The 24,024-nt window shown below is 38.9% G+C and overlaps 3 protein-coding genes across 3 annotated transcripts; 1 reads left to right on the top strand and 2 right to left on the bottom strand.

Annotated features, from left to right (window-relative positions):
* Positions 1–54: 54 nt before the first annotated feature.
* On the bottom strand, positions 55–2,759 carry LOC136282244 (tetratricopeptide repeat protein 28-like). The gene has a single exon (XM_066169592.1). The coding sequence runs from the start codon at positions 2,663–2,665 to the stop codon at positions 671–673; it is 1,995 nt and encodes a 664-aa protein (XP_066025689.1). The 5' UTR covers positions 2,666–2,759; the 3' UTR covers positions 55–670.
* Positions 2,760–2,772: 13 nt separating this feature from the next.
* On the bottom strand, positions 2,773–5,851 carry LOC136282637 (tetratricopeptide repeat protein 28-like). The gene is made up of 3 exons (XM_066170314.1): positions 5,778–5,851; positions 2,867–4,291; positions 2,773–2,799 (listed from the first exon to the last, which is right to left on the bottom strand). The coding sequence occupies exons 2-3, from the start codon at positions 4,259–4,261 to the stop codon at positions 2,773–2,775; spliced, it is 1,422 nt and encodes a 473-aa protein (XP_066026411.1). The 5' UTR covers positions 4,262–4,291; positions 5,778–5,851.
* A 1,424-nt stretch (positions 5,852–7,275) lies between these two features.
* LOC131792130 (apoptosis-resistant E3 ubiquitin protein ligase 1) lies at positions 7,276–18,067 on the top strand. Its single transcript, XM_059109502.2, has 19 exons — positions 7,276–7,561; positions 8,146–8,538; positions 9,332–9,540; positions 10,073–10,310; positions 10,615–10,778; positions 11,054–11,222; positions 11,683–11,936; positions 12,021–12,098; positions 12,403–12,544; positions 13,187–13,305; positions 13,636–13,714; positions 13,848–13,960; positions 14,317–14,496; positions 15,063–15,188; positions 15,534–15,663; positions 16,129–16,187; positions 16,300–16,386; positions 16,831–17,006; positions 17,497–18,067. Exons 1-19 carry the CDS (start codon positions 7,408–7,410, stop codon positions 17,597–17,599), a joined length of 2,973 nt encoding a protein of 990 aa, XP_058965485.2. The 5' UTR covers positions 7,276–7,407; the 3' UTR covers positions 17,600–18,067.
* Positions 18,068–24,024: the final 5,957 nt, after the last annotated feature.

Below are 24,024 nucleotides of genomic sequence, written 5' to 3'. Positions count from 1 at the left end.
CACTCAAGGCAGGATTTACAAGCTGGATCATCTCTCGTTTAATTCCTTTTTAACCAAGAGATCCTTTGAATTTTATGCCATCGCAATTCATTTGTTTCAGTTATCCTTCAATTTTCTAGTTCTTAATTTTCTAGTTCTTAATTTTCTTTTTCAGAAACACTGCATGACCATTTGAGATTTTTTTAGCGGAGAATTTCCCATCAGAACAACTTGATTGCAGTTTCTTCTTTTACAAAATTGTTTATTTTCCTTTGTTTCAAACTCATTATCGTACATTAATGCAAACTCGAACTACGAGGGAACTTAATTATGATGCGCAAGAAAAATTTGACTTTTTGAAAGGTTTACTTCTGAGCGCCGTTTTGTCGCCTGTTAGTCATTAAATCAGTCACAACGCTTCAAAGTCGTGTATGAAGCTACATCAACTAGTTGTATCATTGTTCACCTTTTTGCTACGTAATCACTGGTCAACTCGACAAATTAAAATGTTCAGGTACTAAAAGCTCATCTTGATAACGGGGATTTTCACGACATACTTTGAAAAAAATCACAGAATAAAATAATACAAGGATCGCAAAATTGCGCTCTAAACCAGCGCCTTGAACTTGTCTACATAGAAAAGTCAATCCACGTGTAAATGATCAAGTGACGGAACACTGTTCTCATTTCTTTAGCATTGTTCGATGTCTTCTTCAAATTCAAGCGTAACGTCATCACCAATGAGCACAAAAGGAGCCCAGTTCTTTGGAGCACTAAACTTCTCAGATTCTCTCAGGCATTTCATAGCTTTATTGAGAGCCGTACTAGCATTGTCGCCATCTCTGAGATGTTTATAGAATGTTTTCATCAACTCCATTGTAGCCTCGTCACCAATTGCCCAGAGTGACGCCAGAACAGAGCGGGCACCAGAAGCCAAGAGAGCCCATGCAATACCGACCACGCCTTCGGCAGAAACGTCCCCTCGACCACTGTGACAACAGCTAAGCACGACAAGTCTTGCTCGGAGCTTCAGAGCTTTGAGATCTGACATTTTTAGCATGTAGTCTTCCTTCTCCGGTTTCCAGTACTTCCTTGAAGGATTTGGGGCCAAACAAATGTCACCTGTCTCCGCGCTTCCATGCGTTGCGATGTGGACCAAAGCGACAGAAGCAATGCGTTTCAGTACTTCGTCTTTAGTCGCTTCCTTTCCGACGAGTGGTGTGGCATTAATAGTTTCTCCGATCATTTGCACCTCCTTTTCCGCGTAAGGCAATGGCTGAAACCGAGGTATTCCAAGGAGATCTGTTATCTCCTCGAAACATGGATTACCCACAAGCAGCGCCCCACTCTTACAATGGTAGTTTTCAGGACAATCGTTGACTAGTTTCAAAGTGGTCAGTGACGGAGCAATGCGAATCTTAAACGTTTCGCTGAGGTACTTGGAATCTTTATCGACGAAGGCAGCAAAGGGAACCAGACCTAGTAGACCATCGGGAATAATGAGTAATTCATCACCTTTCAACTCGTTCGCGATGGGACCAATAACAGCGTCATACAACAGCCGCAAGGAATTCCTCTGACTTTGTGGTGACTTCAACATTTCGTGACAAGTTTCTTTGTCCAGTGGCGATTCCTCTCTAGGCATATCCAGAAGAAAGTGGTCCTCTGACAGTAAAGCCGACATTTCATGACAAGAGTCTTCGTCTTGCTCCAACAGATCCGGCTTCAATGTATTCATAGAACGATCCTCGCAGATAACTCGAGTAGCAAACTCATTCTCTTTGAAAGCTGCTTTTTTCAAACATTTTAAACAGCAGGGACAGGGATCATTGCCGAACTTGTAATCGTGATTTGCTTCCTTTTGTCGAAACTGAACATCGTTTCCGTTACTGGTCAACAGCCATATATTAATCTTCTCTTTTTCAAGTGCAATGAAAATAGTTTGTGTGGATGCCAAACGTGCTATGTCTGGTTCTGATGTCTTGGGCAGAGGAAATTCCATCTGATATTTTTGCTTCATGTAATCTAGTAAGACTTGTGCTCTTCCTTGATCAACAACACACAAAGCCTCGCCAAAGTTTGAAAGTTTCAACAAAGTTCTGCATACGTTATCATACGTGGACTGACGAGAATTTCGGAAGCATATTTTGTGAGCGTCCTCAGCCTTCATAATGTCCCTCTCATGATTTAAGACCTTTAAAGCGGACCGATAATGATCTAGAGCTTCATGTACGAAATTGAAGCTTTCCATAGTACGGCCAAGGTTATTCTCCCATCTCTCGGAACATTTGATTCCTTTTTCTTCTGCCCAGACAACACTTTTTGCACCGCAGTTAGAAGCTTCCCTGAAATTATTGAGTCCAAGATAGGCCTCAGCCAACCTGTGGTAGACACATTCTTCTGGCTCTCCTACCTCCTCTTCTTCAGCAATGCTAAGAAATTGGCCAAAGAATTCGATGGCTTTCATAAAATCTCTTCGCTGCAGATGAGCTGAGCCAAGACCGAGGTAGGACTTTGCCTCTGCTTTCCTATTCTTGATTTCTTTAGCCATGGCAAGTTCTGTGTCATAGTAATCTTTGGCTGTGCTGAACTTACCAAGGGTGTCATAAACAACCCCAAGTCTGTTGTAAGCGTCTAGTTCACCATCGCAGTCCCCTACGTCTTTGGCGATGGCAAGTTGTTGCATATAGACCTCTCTTGCTTTTTCATAATCGCCGAGATATTGATAAATACGTCCAGAGAACAATGTAGCTTTTCCTTCCTCAACTTTATTCCCAGTATTTTTGGCAATGATCACACTTTGCTTCGCGTGCTGTATGGCTTGTTTATAATCACAGAGGGCGTAATAACTATATCCAAGGAAAATGTTTGCAAGTCCTTCTCCCACTCTGTCCCCAAGTTCTTTGGAGATAACAAGGTACTTGTTGTGGTGTTCTACGGCTCCTTTATAATCTCTGAGTACAAAATAGCATGCGCCAAGGTCGTGGTTTGCAAGTCTTTCTCCATCTCGGTCTCTTAGTTCTTTGGAGATAACAAGGTACTTGTTGCAGTGTTCTACGGCTCGTTTATAATCACTGAGAGCACAATAGCATTCGGCAAGGTTGTGGTTCGCACGTCTCTCTCCATCTCGGTCTCCTAGTTCTTTGAAGATAACAAGGTACTTGTTGAAGTGTTCTACGGCTCGTTTATAATTACTGAGTGCATCATAGCAATGGCCAAGGTCGCGGTTTGCACGTCCCTCGCTATCTCGGTCTCCTAGTTCTTTGGAGATAACAAGGTACTTGTTGAAGTGTTGTACGGCTTGTTTATAATCACTGAGTTCATGATAGTAATGGCCAAGGTTGTGGTTTGCATTTCCCTCGCTATCTCGGTCTCCTAGTTCTTTGGAGATAACAAGGTACTTGTTAAAGTGTTCTACGGCTTGTTTATAATCACTGAGTTTAAGATAGCATCGGCCAAGGTGCTGGTTTGCAAGTCTCTCTCCATCTCGGTCTTCTAGTTCTTTGGAGATAACAAGGTACTTGTTGAAGTGTTCTACGGCTCCTTTATAATCACTTAGTGTATGATAGCAATGGCCAAGGTCGTGGTTTGCACTTCTCTCTCCATGTCGGTCTTCTAGTTCTTTGGAGGTATCAAGGTATTTGTTGAGGTGCTCTACGGCTTCTTTACAATCATTGAGTGCATGATAGCATTGGCCAAGGTTTTGGTTTGCACGTCTCTCTCCATCTCGGTCTTCTAGTTCTTTGGAGATAACAAGGTACTTGTTGAAGTGTTCTACGGCTCTTTTATAATCACTGAGTGCATTATAGCATTGGCCAATGTGTTGGTTTGCACGTCCCTCTTCATTTCGGTCTCCTAGTTCTTTTGAAATAATAAGGAATTTGTTATAGTGCGTTATGGCTTTTTTATAATCAACCACGAACTGATAACAATGGCCAAGAACGTGGTGTACATCTTTCTCTCCAGCTCTATCTCTTAACTCTTTGTAGATGGTGAGGCATTTGTTAAAATGTGTTGTGGCTTGTTTACAATCTTGGAGTTTACCATAAGCCAATCCAAGAATGAGGGACACTTTGCCTTCGTAAGCTCTGTCGTGTTCTTGTTGGGCAATCCTTAAACTGTGTATGAAGTTATCTATCGCTTTTTTAGTATCATCAACCTCGTTGTACGCTTTGCCAAGATTTTTGTAAGCGAACATTTCTTCCCTTGGGTCGCCATCGAGTTTCGCATTGACGAGATCTTGCTTTCGTTGCTCTAGCAGGTCAGATTTTTTTTCTGCCATGTTTCAATGTGCTTTTTATCTAGTATAAAACTAAGCGTAAAAATATGACAAAGTGTAGTAAGTACGTTTTTGGAACAGGTATCAACTTTTCCATAAAATTGGCCTACAGCAAAGCTAGCGTTAGTCTCAGATGACTCAAGATAATAACGTGAGGGTAGAAACTGCTGTTGAAAATTTGAAAACTCCGATTACTGCAAAGAGAGGCAGCATCGTTAAAGCGGAACTGACAAAAATCATTGGATAAGGGATAAAAATTTCACTATTAATTTTTAATTATAATGTTATCACGTGTGGTGTGAATAATTAAGTGCCGCTCTCGCCAAGAGCGGCCCTCTCGACTTCCCGTCGGAAAAAAGTTTTCTTTTATTTTTTTGCCCATGAAAAAGGTTTAGGACACATGTTTCAAAAATAGTTTAGTAGTTCTCCAATTCTCTCTTTTTGCGTCGCCACAAACCGAGTGTAAATTTCACAGATTTTGTCCAGCGCGCAGCGACTGCAATAATATAGCTCACGGAATTCTATCTTGCTAAAAGTTACAACATGTATTCAGTTAGTTCACAGACAAAATATGGAAACTTCAGCTGAAATATTTTTCATACCAGCGTGTCAGAGGAGACCCTTCTCTTCGACGTTAACTCGCATATCAAATGTTCACTAATTTGGACGAAAGAATTCTCAAAACGCAGGCGTTAATCTGGCTGAAAAAGCATATTAGTGCGTAGTTTATATCTTCTATGTTGAGGATTTTAGGTTTTCATAACAACTGAATGGAGAATAGGTGCCGAGTTGTCCTAAAACGTTGCGTAAACGTGATCGGTCGTAACGCTTGCGCGCTTGCGTGACTTACAAAGTAAACAGAGGTGATCGGAAGGCGCCTTCTCGATAATTTACGTTAAAATATCAGATTATGAATTAAGCACAGTGTGGAGAAGATCAAAATTGAAGAATAAAATTTGGCACTCTGGTCATTACAGACATATTGCGTTGCTTAAAAGGACACACAAACGAGTTAAAATACGTTACAGTGTTGATATTTACAAAACAACACGCATACACCCTGAAAGAATTCTTGCAGTTTCTCCCGAAATTTAGCACACGGAACCCCATTAACTAGCCCGATTTTTGAAACATGCGTTCTAAACCCTTTTCATGGGCAAAAAATCAAAGAAAACTTTTTAGCGACGAGAAGTCGAGAGGACTGCTCTTAGCGAGAGCGGCACTTAATTCGGTTCCGTCATATTTTACTCGTATACATATGATCGATGCTCTCATATAGAAACGTAATGTGAAATGATATGGTATATAAGTATCCAGTGGAGCCTTAAGCTTCCTGATCATGCCGTGGATCGTCGAAAGCTCGAAGCCTTTTTTTTTCATTTTTTTTCATTATTTTTTTTATTTTTACAGTAGCTCAAAACCTCACTGGAAACTCCTATTACAACCATTTCAGTTAAAATTCTTCTGAAGGACAACATGACACGATCAATACTGAATCAGTTTTCTAGTTATTACTTACCAAGAATTGAATGCCTTGAAATAAAACTCCGGTCGGAGAGCTGCTTCCTCTGAATTTTAACTCGGACCAGTCAACAATAAATCCACCAGTCAAAGATTCAATACAGCTTCTTCTCGCGTTATCACCATTTTATAATGTCGATGTCGGAAAATGAAAGACTTAGTTTTGTCTAAAAACGACATTTTTCCTTATTTGCATGGGCTTATTTTCATACTTTAATTTCAGTTTCTAACCGATAGCGTTTCCTGATACGATTGTAATGATTTTATTATAAAACGTGTTCTTTCATGTTTATTACTGGCTCCAGCTTTTGCATTGCACAAGTTGGAATATTTTCAAAATCTTCAAGTTCAAGTTTAAGAATTTCGGCCTGACAATTCTCGCTCTCGTGCAACTACAACCAGAAAATGTTCATACGTATAATAGAAACTAGGAAAAAAATGATAGAACTAGGAAACTTTACTGAGCAAAAGAATCAAGTTTTACACCGGCGAGTCATATGTTTTTTTATGTATAGAAATGAGATAGTTCCCTTCACTTTCAATTGTCGTGATGGAGCGAAATACAAATTTAATGGCACGTGGTTTGATCACTACGGAAACTGAATAACGCGGGCAAAATTTCCAGAAAATGGAAATTTAAATTTCTTGCTCGAAGGAGGAAACGTGGAAGGTTAAAACTTTTCGTAAGTTGTTACAGTATCCTCCACAACCCAACCCCATATTTTTGTTTCTCCTGTTTTGCCTTTCACAAAGTGATGACAAACAACTCCGATCCTCAGAAATGATTGCCAAGTAAATTCTCTTGGTAATACTTATACATTAACTAGCAAAAACGTGACGAGAAGAAACACTTTTATCAGCCTAACGATGTTCTCTTGATCAGACACCAAATTCTTTATTCGTGATTTACAAGGATTTTCTGATAGCTAGAAAGGAGAATTCAAATAAAATCAAGCAAAAGTGTTCAGAGAGTAGTAACTCGACGACTTTATGAGCTGCATGTAAAACGCTTATAAATTGTAACGGACAAACTACGTCACAGAAATCTTTAAAATAGGGTTGGATAAAACCTAAAATGAATACAATGGTGCTCTTATAAAATCGGATTGTTCAGGAAACTTATTTTCATTTTCAGTTGGATTCAAAACACAAAGCTTATTTTTTATCAGATCGAGATTGAACGCTTACTCGACCCTTGCTTTGATCAAGCAATTAATTACAGCTATACAGATTGACTGATATAGGTTAGAGAGACTTATAACATTTTACTCTTCAGATTAGAGTGTAAATATAGCACGCCTCATGGTGATTCTGAATCATTGAAAATGTCAGTCACGCTCAAATTTGGACAGTTGATGAAACTGATCAGGAAAACCTTAGAAATCTACTGATGTCACGGACACCTAGTCACGAAAGTAATGGAGCTGTCACGCGATCGTCCTTCAACTGACCAGCACTTGCGCCCGCGAATTTAAATTTATAAATTTTGTTTGAAATCGAAACCTTCTAGACCATGCGAGGTAAAATTCATGCAGAAAATTCTGATTTATATGGATGAAGAAATAACGGGAAAGCTCTAACGTCTCTAAAGCGGCTAAGAGCTCGGCTATGCATAATATTTACCCAAGATGCTTAACAAGATCGCGGTTTTGATTTTTGGTTTGGGGTTTCTGTTTTATCGCATGCAAGTTTATTTTATTGTTCGCGAAGAAAAAGCTGAATTGCATTCTTGGTTAGAGCAGCACGATCTTCTGGATTATGAGACTAAATTGCACAAATTTGGTATGTGTGATAGTTAGTTCCTTGCATTTAAGTATTGTGCAATGTAATTTATTGTTACTTCATGAGGCATAATCGAATTTCTTTAAATAACATCTCAAACGTAATAATTTAGAGAACTCCCCACAGTTTACCATGATCCAGTACATGGCAAGGACTTACGATGGTTATATTAAGTATTTCTGATATGCTGTTATTTACGGTTAAAAATATATCTTATAGAATTATTTATAGGTGAGGCTTTCCCACTCTTTGTTTTTGCTTTTATCACATTCAATTCTTCTGCAACATAAATAATGAATAACTTCTGTCAGTATATGATATTGTTTGATAATTTATAGCATATAACGTAGCCTATACGATTCGAAAAAACAAGCTATAATGATAGGGTGCTGGTTGGTTTCTTAGTGGGGACATACGTAATTTCAAACTTGAAATGAGTCGCCTATTGGCGACCAGAGTTAAAATTCTGGTGACAATCAGTAAATTTTTAGTTGATTGCAATTTGGACCCTGATATCGTGATCTTTTTAAGGTATTTTTCTGTGTTGTTTATAAATGATGATGATGATGACATTTTTCTTTTAGGTATTCTTACTAAAGTCAAGTTTGCAACCCTTGATGCTACAAGGTTTCTAACAAGACATGGATCATTTTGGGGAGTTTTTACATTTACATCTGAGAAGGAAAAACTAGAGCAGGCTGTACAGAAAGCCAGACTTGAACTACAACTTCTGTCTTGGCTACAACAAATTCATTTGGATACCTATTACTCAAAACTGTTGTCACAAGGGATAAACAGTGTGGATAGATTGATAAAAAACCACAAATCTGATTTGTTGAGAAAGATTGTTACTGATGAGGATTTTAAAAAGTTTCAAGAAGCAGTTGAAAAGCAACAAGGTCACTTTGTAGATTCTCCTCCTTTGAGGGGTGTATTAATGTTGTTTTCTTTTTCTTGGTGGAGCATAAAATTTGTAGGTAAGTTTTTTTTTTATGTTGCAAAAGAGAATGAATCATCCCTTTTGTCATCTACTTATTTTGCACTGAAAATTGGCAGAACTTTTATTTGGGAGTTTTTACTGTTTTTTGTTTATTGGGAGCATTTTTTTGTCAAAAAAGATAATTGAAATTACATCTGAAAACTATTTCTTTTTTTCCAATTTCATGGTCAAGCAGTAGTAATGGTATATCAACATAGAAATGCTACATTCTCAGCTTGTATTACTTGAGATGTTGAGTTACAGCACACTCTAAGTCTTAGTGACAGAGAACTCATAACAGTCAGAGTCCAAAGGACAAACAAATGAACATGATGGAGTAAACAGCTTACTCCTTTGGAGCTATAATTGCACCAGAGATGGCAAATCTTAGGTTTTTCCCTTTTTTATTTCTGGATTTTTTTGCAGAAACTAACTTTTGTGGACCAATGACAATCTAAGGATTTGCAAAAATTAAATCTACAAACTCTTGATGTTGATACTTCTGTTAGACAAGATGAATTTCCAAGAACAGTGAACTACTCAGTTCACTTACATTACTAAGTCATAATTTGATAAGAACATTCCTTACCATGAGATGGCTTCTTAAATTGTAGTATGTGCTTAGGTGTAAAAAATATTTAAAGTCTTTTTTTTCCCCAAGGAGAGGAAAGGCCTGAACTTTTTGTTACCATTTGGGAAACTTATTAGTTTTTTCCATGTTTAACAGAACCCAAATGATTTAAGGTTGTTAGGATGGGTGACTAATAAAATGACTGTATCTCCATTTATAGGTAGAGTGCTTCTTGTCATGGTTGGCAGCATAGCACTCTTGGTATGTCTCAGTGTTGGATTCTCTAGAATCAAATCCAGAAGTCAGCAACACAAGTCTAGTTTCTTTGGATATGTTCTTGGCTTAGCCCTTGAGCCTTCATTTACAAAAGTTATTTGGGAGTGGGAAGATCCCCATATTGTGGGTGAATCAATGTCATTTATCCTCAAGGTATTTGTTGAAATTGCAATATGTATAAAAGAGTTAGTTTAATGAGATTTATATTTCCAGCCTTATTTTGTGGTGTTTATGACAGGCCTTTATATTATTAGTGATATTTTTTTTTGCTTGCAAGTAAGTTTAATGTCTTTTGCAAAACAAGCTGGCGAAAGGTCTGTAAGGAATCTGACATAAATATTATCAGTGCTAGATCACATGTAGACCTCTCAAAAGCTGCTGTTGTGCAAGACCTTGTACTTTCGTGGAGTCTTGCAACTTGAAATCATTCTGTGATATAGCTGTCTAGCTACTTAATAGGTATGTTACACATTTGTGAAGAGGAATACTATGGTACATTATTCAATAATTCACTACCATATCAGACTAGCTAAAGACTTTTTTTTTGGTTTATATTTTGCACTTGATAAGTTTATTACTTATTAATAAGCAAGAAAAACTCTTACAGTGGAGGTGAAAGGAAAAAGGAGAACTACATTAGACTGGGAAATTATTACTAACTCTTGCCTTGTCTGTTTTCTTTTAGTTTTACAGAATGAATGCCACTCCATATTCTGTATCAAAAGAAGATTACATCCTAGTTGAAATAATGCACAACAACAACTTCATTGTGTCATCACGGGAATATGGTGGTGAAAAATGGAGAGATGGGAATGCCATGAGAGTTTCCTTTACTGTCCGAGAGGCTGGAGCCTATAAAATATCTGTTCTGGTGAAGGGAAAACCAATCAGGGACAGTCCATTTACAAAAACATTTTTACCAGGTTCTGTATCCTTAGATAAATTAACTAAAAGGGTGTTTTTGGGCATGGGAGAAGCTACAGCAATATGTTGATATGCTGGGCTCTGGATTGAAATGTCCAGATTCTAACGCTACACTGGTTATTGGGTTTTGTGTGTGGAGCATGATTCTCTCTGACAGTGCCTCTATCCACCCAGGAGGTAGTTAGATACTGTCCAGAAAATGTGACAAATTTAAGGGGTAGCCAATAGTACTCTTCCTCTTTGTTCATTGGATTCTAAATTGGTTTGCAATTGCATTTAATTTGTGATGTTACTAATTGACAGGTGTGGTTGATCCATCCAAATGCAGTATTCTAGAAGGCAGCTCACTGCTTGAGGTGCAGCAAGGGATATATACTCCTCTCACTGTTGAGGCTCGTGACAAGTTTGGGAATGTCTGTCCTCTTTCAGTTCAAGATGTTCACTCCTACTGTGTGGAAATAACTGAGGTAGGAGACAGAATTGCCACTTGAGTGTAAGTACTTAAGTTACAACTAATATTTATAGGTTAGATAGATGGCATTTGTGAAAAACAGGCTTTTAATTGGTGAATAATATGGCAATATATACACTGTTAAAGTAGAAAGTAATTTGTTTTAGCATGGACATGATTTTTTCGATTGACTGTATAAATGTTAGTAGGGTGGTGAATTTTTTAATGTGTGTAAAGCTCCTGGATTTATCTCTACAAGTTGACACATTTATATTTTAATTGTTTTGTCAGATTGGAAGCAGTGAAAAGACAGACCCTGAACTTGTGATTCTACCAGATGGATTTGACAAGAATAATGTCCTCCACATAAAGCTGGATGATGAAGGATGTTTCAATGCAGTTGTTAAATATAATGGAGTTACACTGAATCAAGGAAAGCTTAGTGTCATTTCCCTCAATCGTAAGAGCAAAATATGTGTTTGCTACCTGTTTTGTTCAGTTTGTATAGTGTTGTAATAATTTATATCACACCATCTAAGAAATAAAAACAAGGATTACGTTGCATAGTCCAGCATTCAACTTTCAGAAATTTTTAAATGATTTGTTTAATGATGGCTGGGCTGCGTGGCCAGCCATTATTAGATTGTATTGCAAGACAGCCAATTTGCTGCTTTTCAAGAGGTGTCACAGAATTTTCTTAAAAATTTATTTGTTTAGTGTTTTGAGAATTTGTTTTATCTCCTACTTTGTCATGTGATTAAGAGTGAGTGCTGTAGTTTGAAAAGGACCAATTCTTTTTCAGTTTGAGTCCCTCTCTGATACATGTAAAATCACCTGTTTCAATATCCCTTGCTTGTGGTATTTTATGAGAAATCTCAATAAATGTTTTGGTTTTTGCTTTCCTTTATACATATATTTAGCTAAAGATGCTGAACATGTCAACAAGAATATAAAGAATAAATGTTGGAATGTATGGTATGAAGCATATCTTCTGGTGAACGATGATACATCTCCAGCAGCATCTTCTGGCTCAAGTACCCCTGCTACAGCCAACATGCCCTCTGGGGCAAGAAGACCATCCAGTAATTTTGAACAAGCTTCTATTGCTATAACTGGATTGAATATCAATGGCCTGAAAAAGTCTCGCAAAGTCTACTGTTACATCTCTAAAAAGGTGGGCTTTTGTTTTTCTTTGCTTCATTCAAACAACAATATCTTAAAGGAGCTGTTTTTCAAATTTTTTTCATTAATTTTGTAGCAATTACAAATCAAAGAATTTTACATGAGGATTATTCCACACAGATTGTATGGATTCCGAGTTCGGCCCACAACAAAGGTATGTTGTTTTAGTTGTGTTTTTTATCCTCTATGACTTACAAGTGATATTTTGATAGCAACCATTTTTGTTCTTAAGTGGAAAGGCCTTTAAAAGAGTAAATCATCTTTCTTACAACACTTTTAACTTGAATCAAGATCCCTCTTTTCATCTCTCCACAAAAGGTTTTCTATTACTCGTGCAAAACTTCTAAAATGCTTGTATTTGTTTCGTCATATTGATATTTAGAGGAACTTTTCTTGTTTATAATTGATTATGCAAAATACGGGAAACTAAATATTTTATGTACCCACTCCTCCCTCAGATTATTCTGCATCCCCCTGACCGTAGTGTCGATTATCCAGCGTTTACTGTAGACGATGGTTCGCAGCCTCCGATAACTGTGATGTGCAAAGAAAGAAATGTATTGGTGGCGACCTTCTCAAGACTTTTGCTCACGAAAATAGGTCAGTTGAACAGATGATCGACGATGTTGTTATAGTCGCAACGCGCGAACTGTCTCTTCAGCCGAGGAAAATTACAAAATATTAGTTTGGTAAGATAAGAAAACATCAAAAATAGCGAAAAAAAAAAAAAACCAAAACAGTGGCGGGGAGAAGATTGACCAGGATTGGAAAGGATGTGTAGTAGAGCGCTTTTCTAATGAGTGATTGTTGGCAGTTTTTCATTTGATTGGTTGAGAAGGTGGCGCAATTTTTCTAGACCAATCGTTGAACAAAGTGAATTAAAACCAACTCAATCCAAGATTAACCGGCTCGACAGTCAATTAAAAATTCCTTTATCTGTCTATCAACACAGAGATTTTTCCTAGTGTCCTTTAAAGCCGTTGTCTAATATTGACCACACTTTTTCACTATGAGCACCACTCAGCCACTAGATAACATATACACCTACTTATAATAAGGTGTAGTTCCGTGACGTTCTAAGACGACGTTGCTTTGTAATAGTAATATCTTGTGACAATTTGATTGCAGATCTTTTGTAGTGCAGTAAGGCATTTACAGTTTCCTCAATTTTTCCATGCTTTCCAAGATTAAAATTTTAAGTAATCTCTTCACCATAACTTTCATTTTAACTTTCTTTCACAGGAGGGTCAGAGAGCTTCAAAGACAAACAGGAATTCTTTTATCGTGAATTACTCAACTACCACGGGCGAAAAACGGGTGAAGTGAAGTTAAAGATAGATCGACGTAAACTCTTGGAGAGTGTAAGTTTAGCACAACGAGCTACGTTGATTAAAATGCAATGGAACGAAAATAATCTGAGGAGGAAACTCATCCCTTGCCCTTTTTTTTGAGCGAGTTTGTCCGAATATGAATGCCAAGGTATTTAGAGATCCTCTCTGCATCGCTTGTTTCTCTGTTCGTGGTGCGAGTCAGTCGTAGATCCTAAAATCAGCACGTCATTGGGTTGAATCTCACGTCGTCACAGAAACTTTCTTTGACGACGTGAGATTCAACCCAATAAACTAACGTGCGATTGCTAGATATTATTTTTTATTATTCAGTGCTAAATAGCGCGTGTTCTTTCCCCGTAGTCCTATCAAGCCACAATGAAGACATTCTATTCCAGCGACTGGTTAAAATATTTTAAAATCACGTTTAAAGACGAACCAGGTAGGTTATGATAATTTTTTTCACGCTGTTATTTTGAAGCTACTTGTTGTGGAATATAAGATAACTTAGTCTCAGATCAGAGTAGAACTGGTAATTATATTTAAAACCATGTTTGTCTCTTTTACTTTTCAAGGTGTTGACTGGGGTGGCTTGCGGCGTGAATGGTTTGAGTTGTTATGCAAGGCGCTGTTTTCTCACGAAGCTGGATTCTTCAGTCGCTTCGACGCTGATGATCCTCAAGCTCTGGTGAGTGCAGGAGTGTTTGGTGCTCTGTATTGCTTTATTGTAAAGGAGCAGCCTTGTAATTCACAACTACCATCGAGTTTTGGTCTGTACTGCATGGAGCAAGTTGGAGTACAACCTGCATAATGCTCCCTCTCTTTCCACGCCAGACTCTCAATGTCAGGTTGAAGGGGTCTTTCCAAAGATCACGACACGATGAGCCCGTCAGGGTAGCAGTGCTCTGAACTCAGGATCAAAGGTCCTACCACGCCACAGCCTGTCTAAAATGTTTTGAGGAGAACAATTTTAAGAAAATAGTTAGTTTTCGGCGCCGGTAGAAAGAATTATGATGTTCATTGTTCCTTTTTTGTGTGTTCAAGGTTCATCCGAATCCGCGGAGACCTGCTCATTTGAAAGTTAAATTTTACGAGTTCGCCGGACGCATCGTGGGAAAATGCTTGTACGAGTCCGCTATGGGATCAACACGGAGATTAAATGTGAAAGCGCGATTTAGCAGATCATTCCTTGCTCAGCTACTTGGTCTTCGTGTAAGTTACAGGGTAAGACAACAAAGTTTTTCCAAGTAATATTTTTAAAAAATAGTTATGTGGAACAATTTTTGAACAGACGAGCAATCCGAGACAAAAATCTGGTTTGACGCATTTCAGTTTTAAACAAGTTCATTCTACTTGGCGCCTTTGTAGGAGTCTTTTTTTTTCGGTCGCTGAGGAAAATACAAACACGTGTAGAAACTTACGATTATTAGCCAGGGGCGAATGAATTAGAACTATTTTAACAAAAATTTTGGGGTATTTACGTTTCATTTTTCAAGATATATTGTGTCCTTCTCAGGAGCCTAATGGCAACGATGACAGTTTCTCTTAGGCGCTGTCGCACATTAACCGCTGATCGCTTCAACTTTCGCCGGTTACCTTCTCAGCCGCTCTTTTGATGTCAAGCAATGCTCTAGCTTTCCGGGACATCATAAGAACATTTGCAAAGGAGAATGCACAGACTGTGACAGAATTTGTATTTAATTAAAAAGCCGTTACATTTTTCTGATCCATGTTCAATATTTTGTGTAAACATTTTTCAACCGATAATTATTTTTCAATCCACAAAAAAGTACTTCGAGATTGATGACAAGGACTTCTATCGGAGCAAAATCAAATTCATCGAGGAGAATGACCCGGAGGACTTGACACTAGTATTTGCAGAGGAGGAGTACGATCAGCAGGGGCGCTTAGAGAAGGTGGGATAAAGGTCCTTCGAATTCTTAAACATCTCATCTCTTACTTTTCTTTCTCTTGAGTGTTTTTTGCAACCTTTGGTGATTATACTTGTATATTTCGAGTATCCAAAGCTCAGATCTCCCGATTTTCGTAGTCCAGATGCTCTACCATTTGAGCTCAGGACAACCTTTAGGTGAGCTTGGCTGTAAGTTGGAATCATATGGGAACGGATTCCAGCATGCTACTTGCATCAGTGTTGTCGAAACCTTCCTTTTTGGAGATGTCAAGTAAAGTGGTAACATACTTATAGATTGGCTTCTTAAACAGTTCTCATCAGCTGAAGTTAATTTCTTTTCAACCCTTAGTTGGAGGAGTTAAAACCAGGTGGAGCTCAGATACCAGTCACAGAATCGAACAAGAAAGAATATCTGGACTTATTGGCTCAGTATCGTCTTGCAACCTCTGTTAAACAGGAGATTGAAGCTTTTGTGAAAGGTACGATTAAAAAGGACTTTACGCCTCGTCATTAAGTATTTTTTCAGTCTACTCATGGTCCATTAGTCCACTCCATTCTTTGCGTGGTATTTTCAATAGTTGTTTATGCACCTACTTTGTCCCAGGGTCTCTCCTCTTCCTTGGGCGGGAAGAAGGAGGGAATCTGGGAACGAGATTGATTATGCAATTTCCCGAGGCTAATAGAAGAAAGAAAAATATAAACTAGGGGACATCTTTTGGTGATTTGACTCCAATTTTAAGTTCTTAGACAGAGCAGAGTTCAAACGTTTATTTCAACACGGCGACCCAAAAAACCAAAAGACTACGGGGTCATTTCTCACGTGACAGAGATATGCAATTCGTACAAACTCCAAGCAAAAATTGGTATTCATGACCAAGGAACATTGGTCAATGTCAATGAGGCGCGACTAGGAAGTTAATCAGTAATTTCTCTTTTTTGGGTAGGTTTGAATGAAATTGTACCAGACAGTCTGCTGAGTGTGTTCGATGAATATGAGCTGGAGGTAATGTGCCCTGTGACCAATACTCTTCAACGGGTTTTCATTTTAAATTTGGTTATATTTTTCTGGGTCAGTTTTAGTTGCGTATCCGTTTCATTTTCTCTGTATTCCGCAGCTTTTGATGTGTGGGACTGGAAACATCAGTGTTACAGATTTCCAAAACAATCATACTGTTACGCATGATATGGCACCATTTAGAAAGGTAAAGCTAACTTTAGTCATTACTTGGGTAGTTAGAGCGCTGTTACTAATGATCAATTAAAGGAACAAACTGCCTGAAGCGCAGAAAAACGCGAATGATCAAGTCACTGTTGGTTCTAGTCTTGCATCTTACTGGTTGAGAGGGTGCATGACGCGAGTGCTCCAGACCAATCAGGAGCAATGGGAATCAAGAACTAGGGATACCTATTCTTAAATTTTTCAAAATGTTGATAATTTCTTTCACAGCTCAGAGCCGTTTCGTCTCGTAATTCTGTCGCGACGTAGTACTTGTTTGCAGAATAGCCCGCAGTTTTCGGGATGATATGAGGGGGCCCGATAAAGAAATCGACGGATGAAAGTGTAGCGGCCCAAACGGCGCGGACATAGTGGCGAGGGTATTTTTTTAGTTCTAACTACAATTCATAAAGCTTTTTTTCTTATTCAGACTTTGGAGTGGTTTTGGACGATTGTGACAAGTTTTACTCAAGAAGAGCTTGCTCGACTGGTGCAGTTTATCACAGGTTCTTCTCAACTTCCCCCTGGGGGATTTGTTGAACTCTCTCCCCAAATACAGATCTCGTACGCTCCATTTACAAACGCACTTCCCACAGCACATACTTGGTAAGTACAGTCTACAATCCGCTACTTAGCTTGACGGAGAGGACCCTGGGAACGCTCGGCCCAGGCGTGAAGAGATCAGTAATCTTAATGGATCGTTTGGGCCCGATATGCAGATAGATCTTTTCGCAACTTCCGCTTATTACATCAAACGTGACCAAAATATAGGCAACTTCTTGGACGGAAGTTCATTACAAACTAATGACTACCTCGGAATTTTCAAATGCGCTTGTGTGCGATGTAAAACTTGTCCTTTCATTCATAACGTTGAAAAAATATCCCACCAGTAGCATAGCACCATTTTCTGCATATAAACACATACACAACCCACAATTCCTCCACTCGCTCTGACATAGGGCTAACGCTTGAGACGTCAGCTTTGAAACTCTTTTACCGTGGCCAATTTACTTTATCAAACGCCCAAAATAAATCTTTTTACAGGATGGTCAAGAATGAACAGTTTTTTACTCTAAGAACCTTTTCTTGTTTGTAGTTTTAACCAGCTCTGTTTACCCTCCTACTCGTCCTTCAAAGAGATGCAGAAGAAACTTTTACTTGCAATAAACGAGGGAAGCGAAGGATTTGGTTTTGCGTAAGAATGGAGAATTAACAAGATCATTAGATGTGCTTCGAAAAATTATTTGGATGGAAAATTGACTGGGACTAAGACATTTTCTCTAGTACGCAGACCCTCGCATTTCTCTGATCGGAAGGGATTTTCTCATCACAGCATCTGCGCGTTGTTAAGCATCTAGAGAAGTAACAAGAGAGCAAGTCATCCCCGAGTGCGGGAAATTGATCGATAACCAAATTCTTAGAAATAACGTCCTACGAAAACGTACTGAGGGCTTAAGGAGTAACGCTTCGCTTGTATTTTCTGTAGGAAATAGTATCAAAAGTTTAATAGCCGTACAGTCAGCAGTACTGACATAACGATTCTGCGAAATCGGGCACATTGTAGACAGAACAAAGTAGCTTTGTAAAAGGAGCTGCTCAAACCCATCTGATTGATTTTATTACGTGCAACTCAAAACAACTTTTTCTTATTAAAGCTGGTAAAGTGATTAAGTGATGTTCAATTGGCAATTTCCGAGTTACCTTTGGCCCGTTCTCAAAGTGAGCCCTGGTGCTTAGCCTCTTCTGTGATTATAAGTTTTCAATCACATGCAAATTATACTCATTTCATACGAATGGATGAGCATCAGGCCTCGTTTTGAACACGAGGCCAAAGGTAATTCGGAATTAGCCTCTTTCAGCCCTTGTTACCCCTCGCTTTGTACTTTGTTTAGCGAATGCTTCTCAGACACGCGTGGTTAAGAATATGCGGTTGGGTGAACTTAACAACTCCTTCCCCTAGGGGGTTGGTGTCGACTCCCCGAAGGTTCGTTAAGAATCTATATAGGTGTGGTTCAGGCTTTCTTTAGTCCCAAAGAGACACCAAGATTACGCCGGATCTTCGTGACCCCCTACCTTCCCCACCCTTGATCGTAGCGAAGACACGTAGTGATGTTGAGCTTAAGGAGGTAGTTAACCCTTATTTTAAGAAAAAATTCGAAAATTTCATAAAAACTTATTCAATCCCCCCTAAGACCCTTATCTATTCAATTTTTAAAATCCACTCTTATTTTTTGAAAAATTTGAAAATCCCGCCTAAAACGGCTAATTAATTGGGGAGCGGTCCATTATTGATGCATAGCAACCGTTTGTTTACACTTTGTTTATTTTGGTTGTCATGGGACTTTCTGCTCCGCGTTGGGTCAAAAGTCCCCTAAAAGTCGTTTCCACAGTCCTTAAAAGCCAAATTTCACAGGGTCCAGTCTAGATTTTCATTTGCAGTAACCATGATACAGCGCGGTTGTCGAAGATTCGAAGTTGCGATTTTCTCAAAAGCGTGGTGTGGTGAATTTAGATTGTTTTTTTCGAATATTTTTACTTGTTGTGCTTCATGAGATGGTGGAACATGGAAAAAGGAAATTTAGATCGGTAAGAAGAAAAAAAAGAAAAGGTTTTTGTGGCCACAATGGGGCAAACAAACGGCCAAAGCTGACAAAGAAAGCGCCAGCAGATCAAGATGGCGGCGGCGAAGGTGAAGCCAGAGACGAAATTGACCTCCGTGAAACCAAAGATTTGCCTGTGAGAGTGAATGTTTCCGCCTCAAAACTTCACAATTCTTCGTTTTCGAGTTTTGAAGAGCAAGAAGGTACCCTGACCCGAAAGAAGTCGATAAGCGTTGGACTCAGAGTCGCATCAGCAGATGTTTCCCAAGTTGCAAGCGGGTTTAAATTGCAAGATACCACTCTGTTGAGTGAAGGTATTGCTTCAGCTGCAATTTGCAGCTCTTGTCGCAAACCCCAATCAACTCTCAAACTCTATTAGCGAGATTATCAGAGGGAAGGACTTGCTGAATGTCTTTTTCTGAAATGCTCAATTTGTAATCATGAGACTGACTTGAAAACCAGCAAGAAACTTGGAGATGTTGGTGGAGGAGCACATGAAGTCAACAGGAGGTCAGTGTTGGCTTCCCAGAAACTTGGCCAGGCTGGATTAACAGATTTTTGTGCCAGGATGAATCTGCCCCCACCAGTAGCCAAGAAATCTTTCAATGAACACTTGATTCAAATTGAAAAGGCTGCTGTAGAACATGCTAAGGTTCAAATGCAAGATGCTGCTCGGAGACTGTTTGCAGTTACTAAGGATCGACACCCTGATAGAATTGAAGACATGTGGAGATCACAGTTGCAGAATCCACAAGCAGAGAGGAACATGTGGAAATCACATTCGCAGAAGGTCAGCGGTCATCATGGCGGGAAGAAGCAAAATTTTTAGTTCGCCTATACTTTGGTTTCTTTTTGGCTTTTCTCTGTACATATTGGCATGTTCAAGTGGCAAAGATGCACACATCGGATTAGATATGCGCCTCGTCAAAGTAAACAAGCAAAGCTGGGATAATCATTGGTTTTTGAAACCGATATCATCCATTTTGTTTCGACTCAATATCCGCCATATTGGATTCGTGTGGAAAGCTCGAGTCAGATTCAGGAATTCGAGAGTCAACTACTACAGCAACTCCGATGCAAGCTTCAACTTTGAATATTTACAACTATGTGGCGACATATGTCCTAACCCGGGGCCTGCTTCCCCTCTGTTTGATGCACTTCACGTGGTGAGAGACAATGGAAAGCAAGGAGTATCCATCGGTCACTCGAACGTGCGAGGCCTCCGTAAGAACCTCCCCGAAGTGAAAATACTTTTACAGCATACCAACCTGGATATCCTAACCATTTCTGAAACGCATCTGACACAAGATATAAGCGATAACGAAGTAAACATCGATGGATACCGAATTCTGAGAAGAGATAGGTCACACAAAGTAGGAGGCGGAGTCGCTATTTACTTTAACATTAGCCTAGATTGTGTACGTATATCCAAATATGACAACGACGGCATTGAAGCTCTCTGGATTGAATTGAAAGCTCACTCGCAAAGATTACTTGTGGGTTGTGTATATAGACCTCCTGACGTTACATCTTTCTTTGATGAATTCAACCAAGTATTGAGTACAATTTGGATGTCTCGCAGGAATGTTGTGATCGCTGGTGACTTCAATTCAGATCAGCTTGCTACTAATGGAAATGGTGCGAAATTCAAACGCATCTTACAATCTTATAACTTTTGTAACATCATAAAAGCACCCACAAGAACCTCAGCACATTCTAACACTTTGATCGATCTGATTTTGACTATCAATACCTCAAAGGTCTCAAAGTCTGATGTGATTGAGTATTGCATAGCTGATCACAAATTCATCTACGTTATCTACAAGCTGAAGATCAGGAATCCAAAGCCTTTTATTAAATATGTCCACAACTTCAAGAACGTGTTGGAAAACCCGAAAGACTTCAAACATGACCTGGAAAGTGCTCCCTGGTGGGTCTGTTCCACCTTTGAGGACTTGGATGACATCACTTGGGCTTGGAATTGCATGTATAATGTTATTGCAAGCAGTCACATTCCCTTACGTAAAGCCAAGGTTAGAAAAAATTCACTACCTTGGATGAACAGTGAGATCCGGAAAGAGATGAATAAGAGATATAAACTTCTGAAAGCCTGTGATGGCACACCCGCTACTAATAAACTCTGGGTTGATTACAAATCCTCTAGGAACAAAGTATCTAAGATGCTACGACGTGTTGAAGCTCAATATTGGAAAAAGAAATTTACAGAGACCAAGGACTCAAAATCTTTCTGGAAAACTGTGAACGAGGCCACTGGAAAACCTAAGAATAAACATATTGGCCCCCTCAGAGATGCTGAAAATAAGGAAATCACAAATGACTACGAGAAAGCTGAACTGATTAACTCTTACTTCATAAATATTGGCAAGGAACTAGCTGAAAAATTCCCCGAAGCTGATGAACCCCATCAATTCATGTACAGAGTTACCCCCACTGTGCAGGTCTTGGAGGTCAACATCAACAAACTCAAAACTGATATCAAGACAATTAAAATTAACAAAGCATCTGGTCCTGATGGCATCTCTTCTCGTAGCTTAGCTATTGCAGGAACATCCGCCCTAGAGGGCATTGTAACTGTTTTCAAGAGCAGCATGGCTCAGTCCAGCTTCCCTAACACATGGAAGATTGCAAAAGTTAATGCAATCTTTAAAAAAGGAAACCCAGCAGATGCTTCAAATTATAGGCCAATATCACTTTTAAGTATCCCCAGCAAGCTGCTCGAAAGCCAGATCTGCAACATAATTGATACCCATCTGAACAGCTGTGGCATAAAAAGCTGTAAACAGTGGGGGTTTAGCAAGGGACTATCGACTGAAGGAATGCTTACCTCTATGACTGAAGGATGGAAGACAGCAATTGACAATGGTCTGACAGTTGGAGCAGTCTTTATTGACTTCCAGAAAGCTTTTGACACTGTCCCCCATTATATTTTATCGCATAAACTACACGCCATTGGAATATCAGGATCTCTTCATGAATGGCTAATGAGCTATCTTACTGATAGATGTCAATTTGCTGAAGTTAATAATTGCAGGTCGGTCACTGACTATGTGCGATATGGAGTCCCTCAAGGCTCGCTTCTTGGCCCCCGGCTCTACACCATATATGTTAATGATCTCCCTGACCACATCGACTCGGGAGATCTATACATGTATGCAGATGACACTACAGTTTACTGTATTGGACCAAATGTTGACCAGGTTATGTTGTCACTAAATAAATCATTGGAGCAAGTTCTCCTGTGGAGCATTAAGAATCAGCTAACCATCCACCCAATTAAAACTGAAGCAATGATACTAAGTAAAACCTCTTTTGTTGGGCCTATACCTCCCCTCCACTTTAACACTGGCCATATCGACCTGGTTAATTACACCACTTGTCTTGGAGTTAAAATTGACAATAAGCTGACATGGTCTGTGCACATTGACTCAGTGAAGAAATCTTTTACGCAGAAGGTTGGAGCGTTGAAGAGAATGAGAATCCTTCCGAAGAAGGTTCTCGAGGAAATATACTTTAAAACAATTATCCCCAGTGTAACGTATGGAATTTCGGTATGGGGAAATTGTTCTCCTTCCGCACTGAACTCTCTAAACCATATTCATGCAAGAGCAGCTCGTATTGTGAATAACCTCGACTCAACGATGGCAGATGACACATGTCTCATGAAATCCGACTGGCTGCCCATCTCTTACTTCTATAAAAAATCTGTACTGTTTCTCTTGCACAAAGTATATTTTGGAACAACGACCCAGTCGATATGTGAACTGTTTTCTAAAAGAGTTTCTTCTAGATCTTCTCGTGTTCCTAACCAATTTAATGTCATTAGATTTAGATCAGAGACCGGCAGGAACTCCCTACGATACAGAGGTCCTGTTATTTGGAATTTTGTAAATAGATTAGTTAAAGTACCTGAAAGTTTTTATTCTTTTAAACAAATTTTACGTAAACATGTTAAGACTATTGACAATTTTTCATTTGAGAAAGAGGCAACAGTAGTTGCCAACAGAAAGGACCATTTCATTTACTTTTAGATTTATATGTTAGTCTTAGTGAACACCATTTTATTTGTATATAGTAGTTCTAAGTTATTATTGCAATTTTTATATATATGTAATTCTTAATATTTAGTATAGTAGGTCCACATCAGCCCTTTGGCTGCCTTTCACACAACCTACTTATCAAATAAAGAATGTATGTATGTATGTATGTAACCTGTTTTTGAATTTGTGGCCCCTTCAAAAGAGCAGCATATTCATGTAGAGAAATAAACTAAACTGATTTTTTTTTTGCCATCCAGCCATGTACTTTGGCTGGAGAAAAACTTTCCAGTTATACTTAATGCTCTCAGTTGATCATAAACTTAAAAAGCCTCTTGACTGCCAAAATGGAAGGGAATTACGGTGAACTACATTCACAGCTCATGTCTTAAATTTTAAAGGCATTTTTCTTAAAATCTCATTCACACACTTGTGGCAGTTATATCTTTGCCAATTTTCAATGGATTATTACCATTTTTTCACAGGATGTGTAGTTTGAGCAGTATTGTGCAATGAGTGTATTAGTTTTATCGCTTTGCGGCAACTCAGTTGGTTGCTATGGAAACGTGCTACTTTAAACAAGTGCGACTTCGAATTGGCGACACTCAAAAACTATTTCACTCATTGCACAATTTACAACCATAAAAGTGTCCTTGCAGAGTTTCATTGCTTCATTGTATGTATTTGCCAAGATAGGTTTGCCATAAAATAGAGTGAACCGCAGTTTTCTGAGGTTGCCATGGCAACTGGTGGGCGTGGCACCTTATATGTCATGTCAATCTTTTGAACTCGATAAGTTCTATCTTCTGTCCAAATTTCATGGAGTTTGGTTGAATCATTAAAAAGATATGCCACTGTTTTATTGAATACCAAATAAGGGTTAACTACCTCCTTAACAACACAATCTCACCGTTGGTGCTTTATTTCTTGACAACTTTAAACTTATCTACTACAAACCAAACTCTCCGA

The sequence above is a fragment of the Pocillopora verrucosa genome, chromosome 7, assembly GCF_036669915.1.
Source record: "Pocillopora verrucosa isolate sample1 chromosome 7, ASM3666991v2, whole genome shotgun sequence".
NCBI lineage: Eukaryota > Metazoa > Cnidaria > Anthozoa > Scleractinia > Pocilloporidae > Pocillopora > Pocillopora verrucosa.
The sequence above is the reverse complement of the archived record's forward strand: the minus strand, read 5'-3'. Positions and strand labels throughout refer to the sequence as shown.

What these genes read in the sequence shown, in the direction of transcription:
- LOC136282244 (XM_066169592.1), bottom strand. Translation starts at nt 2,665, where the DNA reads ATGCAACAACTTGCCATCGCCAAAGACGTAGGGGACTGCGATGGTGAA.
- LOC131792130 (XM_059109502.2), top strand. Translation starts at nt 7,408, where the DNA reads ATGCTTAACAAGATCGCGGTTTTGATTTTTGGTTTGGGGTTTCTGTTT. An exon ending in CAATGTCATTTATCCTCAAG is followed by an intron (nt 9,541 to 10,072) that starts GTATTTGTTGAA and finishes GTTTTCTTTTAG; the next exon opens with TTTTACAGAATGAATGCCAC. An exon ending in ATATGGCACCATTTAGAAAG is followed by an intron (nt 16,387 to 16,830) that starts GTAAAGCTAACT and finishes TTTCTTATTCAG; the next exon opens with ACTTTGGAGTGGTTTTGGAC.
- LOC136282637 (XM_066170314.1), bottom strand. Translation starts at nt 4,261, where the DNA reads ATGGCAGAAAAAAAATCTGACCTGCTAGAGCAACGAAAGCAAGATCTC. An exon ending in CCAAAGAACTTGGGGACAGA is followed by an intron (nt 2,800 to 2,866) that starts GTGGGAGAAGGA and finishes ATTATAAACAAG; the next exon opens with CCATACAGCACGCGAAGCAA.